Source organism: Hibiscus syriacus, unplaced genomic scaffold, assembly GCF_006381635.1.
Source record: "Hibiscus syriacus cultivar Baekdansim isolate YM2019G1 unplaced genomic scaffold, ASM638163v2 tig00109958_pilon, whole genome shotgun sequence".
Classification (NCBI taxonomy): Eukaryota; Viridiplantae; Streptophyta; class Magnoliopsida; order Malvales; family Malvaceae; genus Hibiscus; species Hibiscus syriacus.
The window spans coordinates 169,163-184,543 of record NW_024062540.1 but is presented as its reverse complement, the minus strand read 5'-3'; the positions used below and the strand labels follow the sequence as shown (position 1 = coordinate 184,543).

General features: G+C 38.5%; 2 protein-coding genes, 1 long non-coding RNA gene and 1 pseudogene across 3 annotated transcripts; 3 read left to right on the top strand and 1 right to left on the bottom strand.

The window, feature by feature from the left end:
* The first annotated feature begins 2,027 nt into the window (after positions 1-2,027).
* Positions 2,028-12,241, top strand: LOC120211154. Its single transcript, XR_005524578.1, has 3 exons — positions 2,028-2,151; positions 2,379-2,380; positions 12,229-12,241. It is a non-coding gene; the product is annotated as an uncharacterized LOC120211154 (long non-coding RNA).
* Positions 5,256-6,060, top strand: LOC120211152. Its single transcript, XM_039209767.1, has one exon. It carries the CDS (start codon positions 5,362-5,364, stop codon positions 5,812-5,814), a length of 453 nt encoding a protein of 150 aa, XP_039065698.1. The 5' UTR covers positions 5,256-5,361; the 3' UTR covers positions 5,815-6,060.
* LOC120211151 (transmembrane emp24 domain-containing protein p24delta9-like) lies at positions 8,906-10,709 on the top strand. Its single transcript, XM_039209766.1, has 4 exons — positions 8,906-9,181; positions 9,270-9,479; positions 10,353-10,429; positions 10,515-10,709. The coding sequence occupies exons 1-4, from the start codon at positions 8,969-8,971 to the stop codon at positions 10,657-10,659; spliced, it is 645 nt and encodes a 214-aa protein (XP_039065697.1). The 5' UTR covers positions 8,906-8,968; the 3' UTR covers positions 10,660-10,709.
* On the bottom strand, positions 10,791-14,718 carry LOC120211153 (annotated as a pseudogene).
* Between the last annotated feature and the right edge of the window lie 663 nt (positions 14,719-15,381).

The window sequence follows — 15,381 nt, the reverse complement described above, 5'->3', positions numbered from 1 at the left end:
TAAAGTCCTTCTCAATATGGCTTCCTCCTCTATTTATAGGGGAAAAGAAATCCTAAGGTTTGGTGTTAACCATCCTAGGAAACCCTAAAACCATAGTTGAGTTGCTTGGGAGTCGAGCATACTGCATAATCCCACTACAGGCGCCCTAGGACTGACAGGATCTGCAGGGTCAGACTAGGCAACGTCATCAATAGAACCGGTGGTTGAAGCGTCATGCTGCGGTGGGTATCTCGGGCAGAGCATGCGTAAAATCCGGGACAGCTGGCTAGAAAATATCTTCTTTCTCCTTGTACGCTCCTGAAATGCCATTTGCACTTGGCATTTTTATTTAGCTCAGCAATATCCTTATGTCACGGCATTTTAAATCCTCTTTTCCTTGCTTTCAACACCTGCACATCATCAGACAAGTACCTTTCCCATAAAGCAGCACCGCTGTAAAAATAAAATGCCACGGCAAACTGAAATCCACCACATGCAACTATATGCTCCTAAATGCATCTAAATGGTTCTAAATGGTCTTTTAGACATTCAATAACTTAAGTAAAAAGGTACAAAAATATGACTTTTTACGGAGTTATCACCAAGCAAGCTTGAGGATCCGCACACGGAGGGAATTGCCTCTCAAGTTATCAATCAGCCAGTTGAGGCGATCATCCCAACTGAGCATATCAGATCGAAAACCACATGAGCTAAGAACAACATTCCATACTTCCCTGGAGAAAGGACAGTCTGAAAACAGATGGTCCCGGGACTCCAAACCACTCCCACACACAACACAACCAGCATCCATAGTCAATCCAAACCAAATCAGCCTATCCTTGGTAGAAAGTCTATCAAGGATAGCCATCCAGGAAATAAGGGAAAATTTAGGAATATGGGCAGGGAACCAAATGATCTTGTGCCATCTGACCTTATCCCTGCAAATCCGAACCTTATCCCAAATCCACTTGCCTCTAACTAGGTTCCAGTCAACAGAAGGCAAAAACATACACCTCGCCACCTCCCTAAGCTTCAAAAGCTTCTTTAGAATCCAGCTAAAGTGGGCTCGAACTTCAGCCTCCCAGAAGCTCACTGTTTTGAAACAATATTCTTGGATCCAGGCAATCCAAAGAGAGCCTTCATTTGCCAAAATATTTCTAATGAGCATCAGGCAACAGCCTTTACTCCACAGGGCAAGGTCCCTAAGACCAAGGCCTCCCTCAGAATTCAAGGAACAAACCTTATGCCAGCCAACACGAACACCTCTGGTAGGGGTATCACAACATTTCCAAAAAAATCTCATGCAAAGTCTCTCAATGTCACTGATGATGCCCTTAGGGAGGATGAGCTGTCTGCTCCAATAGTTAAAAATGCTAAATAAAACAGTTTTAACCAATTGCAACCTACCCCCAAAGCTTAAATTCTTGTTGGACTATTGTCTCAGTTTGCCTTTAACCCTCTCCAGCAGGGCAGAACAGTCTCTCCCTGTCAACTTACGAGTAACAAGGGGTACTCCAAGGTACCTAACAGGGAGGTAAGCCAGCCTAAACCCAATAGCTGACTGAATCAAATCAAGGGCATAATTATTCAAGCCACAGGCAAAAAATTCAATTTTCATAGCATTCAAATTAAGTCCAGAAATGTCATAGAAAAGCTCTAGGGTACTTTGCACACCCAATAAAGACTCAAGGGACCCATGACAGAAAACTAACAAGTCATCAACAAAGCTAAGATGAGTGAGAGGAATTCTTTTACATTTAGGGTGATATCTGAAAACCCCTTGCATGGCAGAAACGTTCAGTATAGAAGATACACATTCATCACTATGACAAAAAGATAAGGGGAGAGAGGGTCCCCTTGCCTGATCCCCCTAGCCCCCCTAAAATACCCCACCAAACTACCATTAAGACAAACAGAAAATATGAGAGTGGTAATGCAGGCCTTAACCCAGTTACAAAAAACATCAGGTATCCCCATAGCCCCCAAAACAGAAAGCAGAAAGTCCCAATTAACAGAGTCAAAAGCCTTATGTAGATCAATTTTAACTGCACATCTAGGAGAAAGACTCTTCCTAGAGTATCCTTTCACAATCTCCTGGGCCAAAAGAGTATTATCAACAATATTCCTCCCCTTGACAAAAGCTGACTGGTTATGGGATATCATATCAGGGAAGTAAGGAGTGAGTCTGTTAACCAATATTCTAGTGATAGTCTTGTAGACTACTGAACAGCAAGAGATAGGTCTAAATTCCTTAGCCAAGCTAGCATTAAGGGACTTAGGGATCAAGACCAAGGCAGTGGCATTAAATGCAGACAGTAAACAAGAGGTTTGGAAAAAATACCTCACAGCAGAAGTGAAGTCACAGCCAATAATGTCCCAGGCAGATTTGAAGAAACCAGTAGTGAAGCCATCAGGGCCAGGACTCTTGTCTTTACCTTGTCTAAATAGGGCATCTTTGATCTCATTATCACTAACCACCTAAGAGAGGAGGCAGCACCATCAGGAAGGTTGTATCTTAGCAAGTCCCTCAGAGTTTCAACAGAACAGCCTTTGACAAGAGGATCAGGAGAGCCAATGAGACTAGAAAAATAACCTACTAGCTCAGCTGATATTCCTTCAAAAGATTCATAAATCTGCCCATCCTCACTTTTAATGACCCTTATAGTGTTCTTCTTTTTATTAGCTTGTACCCTCTGGTAGAAAAACTTTGTGTTCAAGTCACCCTCTCTAAGCCAGTGCACCTTAGCCTGCTGTCTGTAAAAATCAGATTCTGCAACTTCCAGGTCAACAAGCTCAGCATGAATTCTTCTCTCATCATCAATCCTCCTCTGACTTGAGTGAGCAAGGTTAAAGATCTGGAGATGCTCCAGTTCAGCCCTTTTAAGTCTTACTCTACCAGAAATATCAGGAAAAAACTGCTTATTAAACTCCCTGAGCAAAGGTTTAAGTCTCCTTAACTTGTTAAAAAGGCAGTACATTGCAGAACCTCCACACTGTTTCTGCCATGAATCCCTAACAGTAGCCAAGAAGTGTTCATGATTAGTCCAGCAGTTGAAGAACTTAAAAGGCTTGGGTTTCCTAGCCATAGCAATCTTATGAGTCCACATCAGTCCAAGACAGTGATCTGAAACCCCCTGAGCTTTGAATTCCACAAAAGAATCTGGAAAATCAATAAGCCATTGATCATTGACTAAGATTCTATCAAGCTTCCTGACCAAATAAGAGCTTTCTTGTTTATTAGACCAGGTCAATAAGGGACCGAGAAAAGGGTGGTCCATGAGATCAAGCCTCTCCAAGCAATCCTGGAAATCCTTCATATCAGTAGTGCAATGAATACCTAAGATGTCAAAATCAGAGCTCTCCTCAGCCTTGGCAATGATGTTAAAATCCCCTCCAACCAACCAAGAGGATGAACCAACATCCTTCACAACAGTGCTCAAATGGTCCCATAAACCCCTTCTAACTACACCATTGTTACTGCCATAAACAACAGTAATAGCAATGCCATGACCAATAGCAGAAATAGTAATAGCTTGATCACAAAAGTTAAGTCTCCTAAACACCTTTAACTGTTTAAGGGAGTTGTTAATCCCCCTGACATTCCAGAAGCAGACAAGCATCACAAAGAGGAAGGAGGGGCAGTACAACTGCTAGTGCTCAAACCAACCACATTACATCTAGCTTTATCAAGATGATCTTTTTTTTTAGATTTCATTTCGTTGAGTAGCATAGCCACGCCCATAGAAGCTACACGAGTTTTCCTAGGACCATCAACCACAGTCTCCAATTTACTAGAGGAACCAACAATCTCTTTTTTCTCCCATTCGGCTTCTTCTTCAAAGAGTCTTGAAGAGATGGGAAATCCCCATTAGCAACTGCTTGAGAACAGTCAGTATCAGCAGTAAAATCAATCTGGACCACAGCAGCAGCAGGAACCTGAGAGTAACTGGTAGTAACAGGATCAATTGGAGGACAATCAAAGACAGCATCTCTAGGCACAGTGGACTCTTGCAACTCCTAGACAGTTGTAACTGTAGCCAAGCCGACTTGAAGGTCTATCCTCGAACCCTTAAAAGAATAATCACTGTCAAGAGGGAGGTTAGAGCTCATGTCCTTGGATGAGTTAGCATGATCGGGCAACCCCAAGGAAGCAGAGGCATCTTCTGGCAAAGGATTCATACTAACATTACTTTTCTTTTCCTCCAAACTTGCACTTCTTTATGTTTCTGAGCAGGAATTCTAGCCTCAGAACAAGCATGAATATTGTGCCCAAATGATTTACACTTATCACAATAATTAGGCATCCAAGGCACATACACCTTAATAGGGACAGAGGAACCATCCTTTAAAACAACATGGATAAAATCAGGAATAACAGATCCAACTTCCACTTCTACACAAACTTTAGCAAACTCCAGCCTCTCCCTAGAATCCGTTATAGAGTCCATGTACAAAGGACACCCCAAGGCACTAGAGATATAACTCAAACCCTTCTGAGAGTAGAGTTCTAAAGGAACATTGAAAAATTGAACCCAAATTGGCATAGAAGAAAGATCGAAGCTAAGCTTCTGCAAGCCAGACGTCCAGATCCTCAGTACTAATGGCTTGTTATAAACATGCCATGGTCCATTATCTAAGACCCAATCCCTCAACCCAGCATCAAGAAATGTAAACACAAAGAGATTAGGACCAGCAAGAGTGACCTTAACACGTGAAGAATTTCCCCAAATTGTTTCAATAATGCGCTGCATAGATTCTAAATTCGGGGCTGAGCCAATGAGCTGACCCACTAAAGCAAGGTTCCAATCAGCAATTCCTTCATCAATCACCTCAGTTGGGGGAACAACAGTAACCACTCCATCCCAAAGCTCATGGGGAAAGAAGTCAAGAGATTGCTCCTTCGAACCCACAAAGAGCTTCTTCCAGTCTAAATTCGAGGAGTCAGGATCCATACAATCAACAAGAAACCTAGATAAACTCCAGAAAGCAAAACCGAGAAGAAATCAGAAGCAAGGAAGGAAAAATGAGGGAACATTAGACCCGCTAACGTACGCCCAGAGAACCTCCATTGTTTTTCTATTCAAAAGCATATTATTTGTCACGTAATATTTTGTGAAATTATCGTATGATATCTTTAAGGGACAATTATAAATTTCACCACTCAACTTTATTTTAATCTTATTTTAATCACTAAAGTTTAAAAAAAATTAATTTACTCACTGAATTTTTTATTTATTCCTATGAAAAGTAAACAAAAAGTTTTCTCAAGGGTTTTGGGAGGTTTAAAGGCGAAGCTGCCTTCTTTCAACAGAGAAGACTTGGCGATTCACACAAACTCTTAACTCAGCAATTCGATCCGGTTCCAACTCACTGAATCCATCAATGTCGTCTCGAAATCCGGAAACCTCGGGTCCCCAAGCCCCAGCAGACCGTTCAGATCCTTCAACCCGAGACCACAACCTGGTTGACCCAGTGCCTGATCGACCCGACGGCGATTCATCGAATTCAGGAGGGGAAGGAGAAGAAGAAGAAGGAGGAGGAGAGTGTGGGTTTTGCTTGTTCATGAAAGCCGGAGGCTGCAAGGAGAGCTTCGTGGCTTGGGAAGATTGCGTTGACGAAGCCGAGAAGAACGGCGACGATATCGCCGCCAAATGCATGGAAGTAACAGCTGCTTTGAGGAAATGCATGGAGGATCACGCCGATTACTATGAGCCGATATTAAGAGCCGAGAAGGCTGCCCACGAAGAAGCCATTAGGGAGCTGGAAAAAGAAAAGGCAGCTAAAGAAGAATCCGACCAAAATTCGGAATCCAATAAGGATTTGGAGAAAAATTGAGGTGGCTGCTTTATTATATTCTTCCCTTTGTGGGATTTTGAGTTTTGAGTTTTTTTAGTGGTGAATTGGGCCATTTTTATGGCAAAGGATGGTACTTTTTCTTGGTCCTGGTTTATTTTTAAAAAAAGAATGCTGAGATAGAGGAAAGGTTGAAAATTCATGAGAAATGTAAAATAATGACGGTGATTAGTTCACGAAAACAAACATTTTTGTCGACGAATAATCTTTGCTTGTTTAGATTAGTTTTAACACAGCTAGTAGTACTTTAGACATGATTGATTTATGTGACTTAGTAACTTTGAATTTCTAATGTTAGAAATGATCTTTGAGGTTTCTGATTATTCACTATCTGATCCAGTTTTGCACTCTGAATTGCTTGAAAGACTGATCTTTCTACATGTTTTCGGTAGCCAATGGCTCATTTATTGCTTTCGAAGAACACTGAGGCCTTATTAATTTTAGTCACTGGTTGATTCAAGTTTTGACCCTGAATTGTTTGAAAGAACAATCTTTGAACATGCTCTGATTAGCCAATTACTCTTAAATAGCGACCTTATTGATTTAAATCATTGGCTGATTCAAGTTCTGACCCTGAATTGTTCCTAAAGGCAATTTTTCTACATGCTCTGGTTAGCCAATGGCTCTTAAATAGCTTTCCCGGAACAATACTGGCCTTATCCGTGTTGATTTTAGTTACTGGTTGATGCGTGTTTTGACCCTGAATTGTTTGAAACAACCATCTTTCTTCATGCTCCGGGTAGGCAATGACCCCTATCAACTATAAGGTACGTGTTTTATTCCATTCTTCAGTTGAAAAATAGTTTATGAGCCTGATTTTAATCCACCTTCCAAGAACTGACTGAGCAAGTGTTTTGAAGGTTACGAGGAAATGATTCCGTTTGTCTTGTTTATTCGAAGGCATTCTAAATCAAGTTTAGCTTGTTGCAGCACTTAAATCTTCACCTGTTTCATTCTGCTCTCTGTCTGCAACACAGAGAGACCCACGGTGTGCTCATATGGTAGGTTTTATGTTTCCTTCAATTGTTTTATTGATTGGATAAGCCTGTGATCGAACGTGTGTGAATCCGAGTATGATGCACAAAGCCCTAAAGGGGCCATGGTTGATAATGGGATCTTTCCCAAGCAAGGTGATTTTTCAAAGCTCGACCATTGGACTCGAATCTACAACCTGCCTTTGCTAATGATGACAAGGCAGATGCTAAGAGGATATGGTTGAAGTAGAAGATCAGGTAATGTATGGTTGCAGCCAGCAGTATATGATGATAATGGCCGCTATTAGTATGAATACGCCACTTCTTGTCGGTATGCGGATCTCAAATATGAAAAGCACTGTCTTCTATTATATGTGGAATGTTAGTTCATAGTAATTTATGGTATGGCTGTAAAGGTGGAGGTGGAACAACTAGTTCAGTTCTCGCGGGGTTCTTCTATAGTGTCGCCAAGAATCCGTCCTTTGAAGCTAAAGTCAGAGATGAAATATCCGAAAGTAGCCCTTAAGAGTTTGAATAAACCAGTTTATTGACATGAAGCATTATGCGAATAATGTTGTGCCTGTAGAACAGCTGTTGAAGCCGATACACTTCCAAGTGGTCACAGAATCAATCGTGACACGAATGTCGTGATCGCAGTACATGTGATGGGAAGGATGAGATCGGTTTGGGGAGATGATTGCCGTGAGTTTCGGCCAGAGAGATGGATCACTGAGACTGGAGAGATCAAATGCGTGCCGCATTACCAGTTCTGATATTCAGAACGGGGCCAACGGTTTGTCTATTGAAGGAATTAGCTTTTACTACGACGAAGGCGACTGCGGCAACGGTGATCTATAACTACAACATAGCCCTGCTGAGCCCAAGAATAGCGTTGTTTTCCACATGAAGCGTGGACTCACACGGCTAGGATCAATAAAAGATGAACTCATGATTAGATAAAACCAGTAACAAATTTCAACTGATAAAAAAGTTCTTTAATAAAAAATTAAAATAAGTAAAAAGGCAAATCCTTTGATAGATTAATATTACGAAGTGTAAACTATGCATATAGTCCATTATATTTAAGGTTTGAACGACTTTGGTCATCAATTTAAAAATTAAGGAGAAATAGTCTCCAATTTTATCGATCCGTTTGATTTTAGTCCCTTAGCCATTAATTTCCATTAACCCGCTTTTGTTTAAGTCTCGATTGTTTAAGTTCCTAGCATGGTTGAGGGACTAAAATCGAGTGAGAGTTAACGATTGAGAGATTAAAATCTAACGAATCAATAATGTTAGGGATTAAAATCGAACGAATCGATAACGTTAGAGACCGTTTCCCTTAAATTTTTAAATTGGTGACCAAAGTCATCAAACTGAAAATATAGGGACTATCTACATAATTTACCTTATTACAAATATGATTAAAAAATCACTATGTGACACTGTTAAATAATTGAGAATTTTTAGAACATATATTATTTTATAAGTATCTTATTTAATTAAAAAAATCATTATATATCATTGATTATTACTTAAATAATAATAATTAATCAATAATAATAATAATAAAATCATTATGTATCATTGATTGTAATTTAAATAATAATAATAATAATAATAATAATAATAATGATGATGATTACATAAAGCATATAACTATCTTTTAATCTGGTTTATGAGTAAAAATTCTATGATCAATGTATTATAATTTTTAAAATAAATTAAATAAAAATATTATTATTAATAATAATTTAAATATATCAGAGTCTTTATACATTTTGAAATATTAACTTCATGTTTTAATTTTATTATATCCAATCTATATTATTTTTAATAAAAAAATTAATTTGTTTTTATTTAATTTAATGATTAATTATTGATATGATAGATTAAAAAATAAAATAAAATAATGAAAAAATGTTTGAATTGCGGAAAAGTGGTTTTTACTGACAAGACAGCGAAGCGGTCTGGGACTTTTAGGAAAAAGATAAGCCTAAGCGAATCTAAAAGTATTCAAAGTTTACGTGTTTCTTCCAATCCTATCCCTCCACGTAGCCTTTTTAACTTTGACTTAAGTTTTATTTTTTCCGATCTCTTTCTATTATTCTTTTTGCAGCCACTGATTTGCTTTCTCCGTTTGTTGAATCGAAGTTCCGCCGATGACCATGATTCTCCGATCGGCTCTGGTCCTGGTTCTGTTGGTCGGTATTTTGTCCCCTGCGTCGGAATCTTTACGGTTCGAGCTGCAATCGGGTCAAACCAAATGCATATCGGAAGACATGAAAAGCAATTCAATGACAGTCGGGAAGTACCACGTTGTTAAACCCAATGAAGATCACCCTTTGCCTGATTCTCACAAGCTCACCGTCAAGGTATTTAAAAAAAACAATCTTCTTTTATTTTCTGCTTTGAGTTTTGAGGGCAATAATGAAGGTTTAGCTGTAAAATTATTTGTTGTAGGTAACGTCGTCGTATGGGAACAATTATCACTCGGCGGAGAAGGTGGAGAGTGGACAGTTTGCATTCACGGCGGCGGAGCAAGGAGACTACATGGCTTGCTTTTGGGTGCCGGAGCATTCGCCGCAGATCACGGTGACCGTTGATTTTGATTGGAGGACTGGCGTCCACGCTAAGGATTGGACTAACGTTGCCAAGAAAGGCCAAGTCGATGTAAGTATTTCAATCCCTTCATCAAATGAAAAATTAATCCAATTTGCTTCATTAATTTGTTGTTTTTAGTTTAGGGTTTAACTTAAGATCATATGGCTGAAAAACACGGTTGAAAGTGAAGAGATTTTGGTTGCTAGTTGTAGTTCTAAGTGTTAAAAACTAAGTAGGTTTCTTCTGATTGTCATCAGATTCACCTTCGTGAACTGAACCACTCAATCACTCATGGTACTAAATTGAGGTTGCAGTGTTTGTTGCGGATACGCTTGCGAACATTCTGTAACGTATGGTGGTTGGTGCTGACATGATTTGTTTCACAAAACTCGCAATGTTTGTAAATCACTGTGTCGCAGTGACCTTGGAAACTGTTATGATGTGGCCGTTACTATTCGTTGCGGCTGCAATTTAGTATTATGGAACTACTCGAAACATGACTTTAACCTGAGTTGCTCAAGCTAAAGGATCTCGCTGTAGTATTTTATGGAAAATTACTGCTTTTGCTCTGTGGTCAAGGTTTGTTATCTTCGATATTTCATCATATAATCGATCTTCACTTAGCATTAGATGCTGGACCAGGTCTATCTCTATGCTGTTTATGAGATTTTCACTGTTTTGGCTTAATCTTTGGAGATATGGATAGGGTTCTGTAAAGTAGATGCACACAATACATGTTCATATTCACACAATCTCTTATGTCAGTGGTGTTTCCCGAAAAGATTTTCCGCATAAAACCTTGGTGTTATTTCATTGTGCGATCATTATGCTTACCGTTATCGTTTAGCAATTAGGCATGCTAGAGTTTTTTGTGTTCCTATTGCTTTCGAATCTCTAAGAGTACCCTTCATTGGGAAATAAACCTACTTTGATGCTCACCAGGCAATGGAACTGGAGCTGAAGAATCTGTATGATACTGTTCAATCCATTCACGAGGAAATGTTTTATTTGCGGGAAAGGTAAGGAAAGCATCTTATCAGTTGTTGCAACATAGTTCTTCCTCTTGAAGAAATCTTATTTCTGCATATGATTGTTGATTTCCAGAGAAGAAGAAATGCAGGAGCTGAACAAAGCTACGACCTCCAAAATGTTCTGGCTGTCGTTCCTCTCGCTGTTTCTTTGCCTATCCGTAGCCGGATTACAGTTTTGGCACTTGAAATCCTTCTTCGAGAAGAAGAAACTCATTTAAGTTTGCAAGACTATAGATTTCCACTTCTTATGTTGTACTCGTGCAAGATATTTTCAGATAGATCTTTGTTAAATGTGCCTTACTTTTAATAATGGATGAAGTTTGGGGAGGGAGTGAGGTAGTGGGATACGAAATGGCAAGCTTTACTAGTTGTTCTTGCTACATATGTATTCATGCTCTTGATTTTCAATGAAATATTTATGTCTAACATGTACTCGAACATGCTCGAAATCGGGTATGAAAATATGATCTTGTAAATATATGAAAAATATGGGGATGTATACTGATATCCAACACTCATCCCTTGCAGCGGATGACTTGGATAGAGGAAACCCAGTCATGCAAAAATCTATCACAATATATACTTACCGAGTCTATTTACGCATACCATCCATCCATACAAATGGGCAAGCCGGAGGTGATCAGTGGAAACGGAATGTTCATCGTTGATTTCATCGGGTCTTGAATGTTATGTATTGAATATATGCCAATGATGATTTGTGGGTACATTTTTCCTAGATCTTTTCAAGCCTCTTGAGAATATCCAAGAAAGAAGGTCTTTGGTTCATGTCAGCGGCCCAACATTTTTCTGTTAAGCTAAGAAAAAATTCAACAAAAAAACAATCAGCAATTCCACTTGTCCAGGCGCAGTACTTTAATTGTTTGTCAAGTAACTTTATTAGAGTTAATTACTAAACATCATATCTGCAGCATTTAAGGTGAAAAATATGCAAAATCTTTATGCAGCTATGGTAGTTTGTAAAATCTACTTATGATTATCAAAGACAAGTTAAGGTTAGATAATGTATTCGGCGAAGCACATACCAAGGAAATTTCGATCAAAGTAGAAAAAGTTTAAGAGATGGCTTACTCTCTCAGTTCAGGGATGTATGATTTTGAACGAAAAGGAGGTCGGTGTCCTGCTGCAGCATACTTGGCTGCTTCATAAGGGTCATAATTGGAGAATGGTGGATCTCCTTCAAGCATCTGCTACAAGTAACATCATAAGTTAGAACTAGTCTCAAATGGTATATGGTCAAATATCATCTCCAGGGAGGAAGAAGATTACCTCATAAAGTATCATCGCGAAAGAGAAAACATCGACCTTTTTATCATATTTCCGGTGTTTGAAAACTTCAGGAGCCATGTAACGATCTATTCAAATAAAAGTAAAGAACCTGAGAATCCGAGGATCATAACTTATCCAAAGGATATCTAAAGCGGCACTTACAACTCCCTGTTTCGCCGGTCATCTTGTAGACATCATGACAGTTTTGAACCTTGATGAGCTTGCTTAGGCCAAAGTCTCCTACTTTCAAATGCTCAGCACTTGGGTTGACCAAAAGCACATTCCTAAAGTACAAGAAATGAATTTTATAACACGAAAAACTCCATGCGATTCAAAAATTTCAACCATGGGTGAAAAGGGGAAGGAATCATAGGAAATGGATAAAGTTTTTTGTTTTCGGAAGAAGGCCTAGTTCATTAAACATTCCAAGTTTAAAAGGAAATTTCCACCACATAAACCCGCTGTCAATAAAATGCATAGAGCCCTGAACTAACACCTAGTAGAAGAAAAACGGGACTACTTGCACGGCAAAACTGAAATAGAAATTGACTTGCCTTGGTTTTAGATCTCGATGAATTATGACATTTGGCTCATTGTGAAGATAAGCCATACCCTACCCACAATTTATAGAATTCATATTAGCAAAATAGTCATACAGATGGGAGAAAATCAAATGCAATCACACAGCAAATGCATATTATGCAGTCGAAAGGAAGTGAAGTTAAAATCGAATGAAAAATAATGATTTTATCCTTCTTGGAAAACAAGGAAATGTGATTTATCGTATAGTTTTATGCTATATTACTCAGATTCAGGTGTGAGTGTTAAATATAAGAATGTATCTGATATGAGTATAAACACGTCCTCGTATCCTTGTGCCGAATATGAGCGTCCGAGCAATTTAGGTTCCACATTTTCTCGCTCTTTTACTCCAAGTTTTACTTGGACGCAAAAGCAGGATACATTGACATAGGGCTGCACCTACTATACAACTTCAGATAGAAGCATTCTTGTATACCTTGCAATGTCCAATGCAAAGTTGGTAGCTGTTGATGCACTAAGAGCACCCTTTTCCTTGAGATGCCGGTGAAGATCACCCTTTAATTACACATAATGATAACATAAAAAGGGTAATTAAAGTAAAATTTAAGTTTCAAAATAGAATAATCTACAGAGAGATTGAATTGAGAAACATATAGCTATTCATATACCCCTCTTAAATACTCAGTGATCAACATAAGAGGCTTCTTGTCAGTGACAGCTCCAAGGAATTGAACTACATTAGGATGGCGGAGCTTTACAAGAACCTTCACTTCATGCCGGAAATCTTGACTGAACCAACAGAGAAGAAAACACAGAGAATTGCATTCTTCAGTAAAAATTCAGGGTAGATAGGAAATCAATCACGATACTATGAGCATCAGATTAACCCGAAAAAATGTGGATGTGACTTTCAAAACTTGAAGCTAATTACTGTCATTATAGAAAATGTTTCATGTCTTTTTCGGTGAATATAAGTCAGTTCATCTTTCCTTTGGTTGCTTTTTCATTGTCAATGAGAACATAATTTTCACTTTTCCAGCATAGGGCATAAATCAAAGAAAACAATTTCATGGGGAAAGAGCTTGGGAAGTGAAGAACAGAGAAAATCATAAAATGGCGGGCTTACATAACAAGTTTATCATCTGAAAGTGATGGAAGAATGCGTTTGACAGCTACAGGAGTTCCTCGCCAACTGGCCTTTAAAATCTCACCAAACGACCCCTGGAAGAAAGGGATATAGTCAGCAAAAGCAAATATTCCAGATCAAATAAGGAGAATAATCCAGGTACTTGCAAGCTGACTTGCTGACAATCAGAAATTTAGCAGCTTATATAAGAACTCAAGTTCCAAACAGACAAATAATTTACACATAAAAGGAACGCACCAATAATTTAAAGAAGTTTGATAGGTAGTTCAAACTTATATTATCCAAAAGAAACATTCCTTGCATATGAGCATATAAAAACTTTCTAATAAGAAGAAAAGGGAGCCATGCACGACAAGCAAGCTCTGCTCTGCAAGTTAACAATATCAAGAAATTGAAATCACACCTTTCCTATGATATTTGAACTAGAGAAGTCCAGCTCAGAAGGATCAATTTCCCAATCACACTTGTTTGGTAGAGGGGGCAGGACTGGCTTTGGTTCAAAATGGCTTCCACTTTGGCCCTGCAACAATTAAAAGTTTAACTTTTAGCTCACAAAATCAGTTAAAATGCTAAACAAACGAGCTCTAAATTTTAATAATGTTTCCCTTTAGTAAACATTTCTAACTAGCTCCAAAATGAATCAGATCACAAGAGATAATTCACAAGCATTATTAAGAGCCGAAAACAGAGTGCATATCCCGCCATTAATCGTCCATCATACTCGACAAAAAAAAGCAAAGCAAAATTTGAACTTACGTAAGATAATCCACCATATGATTTTAACAGCTCGATCATGGTATGTTTCTTAGCTCCTTCTGCATCGGCTAAAGGCTATCGTCACCAAACAAACAATAAATCCAACAAACTTCAGGTAAAATCCAGAAATAAAAGATATGTAGAAAGAGTTAAATGATTAGATAAATAGAAACAAGGACTTTAAAGTGGCACCGTATTCTTCCAGCGATCTTGAGTGTTGACATCGGCGCCAGATTCAAGGAGGCACTTGGCGATGTCGATCCATCCGTGGAGTGAAGCAACATGGAGAGGCGTACGGTTGTCGTAATCCCTAGCGTGGACCAAAGAGCCGTCTTCCTCTAGAAGCTTACGGACAGCACCGATGTCGTTTTGATGAGCATGCCATAAGATCATCGAAGTCCGGCTCACTCTCGCCTTCTCTCTTTTTTCTTATCTGTCGACGATGTCGAGCTCGCTTTCTCGCTCGTTCCACGCGCCGTCGAATTTCCGCCGGATGTGCCCGAGCTCATGGCCAACGATTTATCCAAATAATCGCAAAAATGGTTTATATGGTTTATATTTTCTGGTATAGCTTGGGGGGAAATTCGTTGGAATACAGAGGTCAATGTAAATAAATAAACAAAAATAGAAATGTTTCTATTTTTTAGTTTCCGTACTAAAAATAGAAGCTGCGCTTTATTATAAAATATTCCTTAAAATATAATCTTATTTTTTTTAATTATTTTTTAATTTTTAAAATTTTGTCGCATCATATTCTTAATTATTTCATGTAATAATTTTTAATGTTATTAATATCACGTCATGTGCAAAAAAAAATTAAATGAAATAAAAGTGATCATGTAAAAAATCACAAAGTTAGGCCTAATTTTATAAAATAAGCACTCAAACTATATCGTTTATCTTAAAAAGGTGTTCAAGTTTTTTTTAATCACGTTATCATTTTAGGTGATTGAAACGTAACAGTTGTTAATAAATCATGTTAAATGACACGTGTCACATTCTAGTAATTTTAAAAAAAACAAAAATATTATATTTATAAAAAACTACTTTTTCTAAAATTACAAAAAAAATCCCTAACCCTAACCTCCTTTACCGACCACGGACCACCGTCCTTTCCATCTCCATGATCTGTCGTCGTACGCGTCGTTCGATTGTTTAGGTGCCACGAATTTGAGGGTTTGAGTTCGTTGAAGATGCGATTTTGCCA

What these genes read in the sequence shown, in the direction of transcription:
- LOC120211151 (XM_039209766.1), top strand. Translation starts at nt 8,969, where the DNA reads ATGACCATGATTCTCCGATCGGCTCTGGTCCTGGTTCTGTTGGTCGGT. An exon ending in CTCACAAGCTCACCGTCAAG is followed by an intron (nt 9,182 to 9,269) that starts GTATTTAAAAAA and finishes TATTTGTTGTAG; the next exon opens with GTAACGTCGTCGTATGGGAA. An exon ending in CCAAGAAAGGCCAAGTCGAT is followed by an intron (nt 9,480 to 10,352) that starts GTAAGTATTTCA and finishes GATGCTCACCAG; the next exon opens with GCAATGGAACTGGAGCTGAA.
- LOC120211152 (XM_039209767.1), top strand. Translation starts at nt 5,362, where the DNA reads ATGTCGTCTCGAAATCCGGAAACCTCGGGTCCCCAAGCCCCAGCAGAC.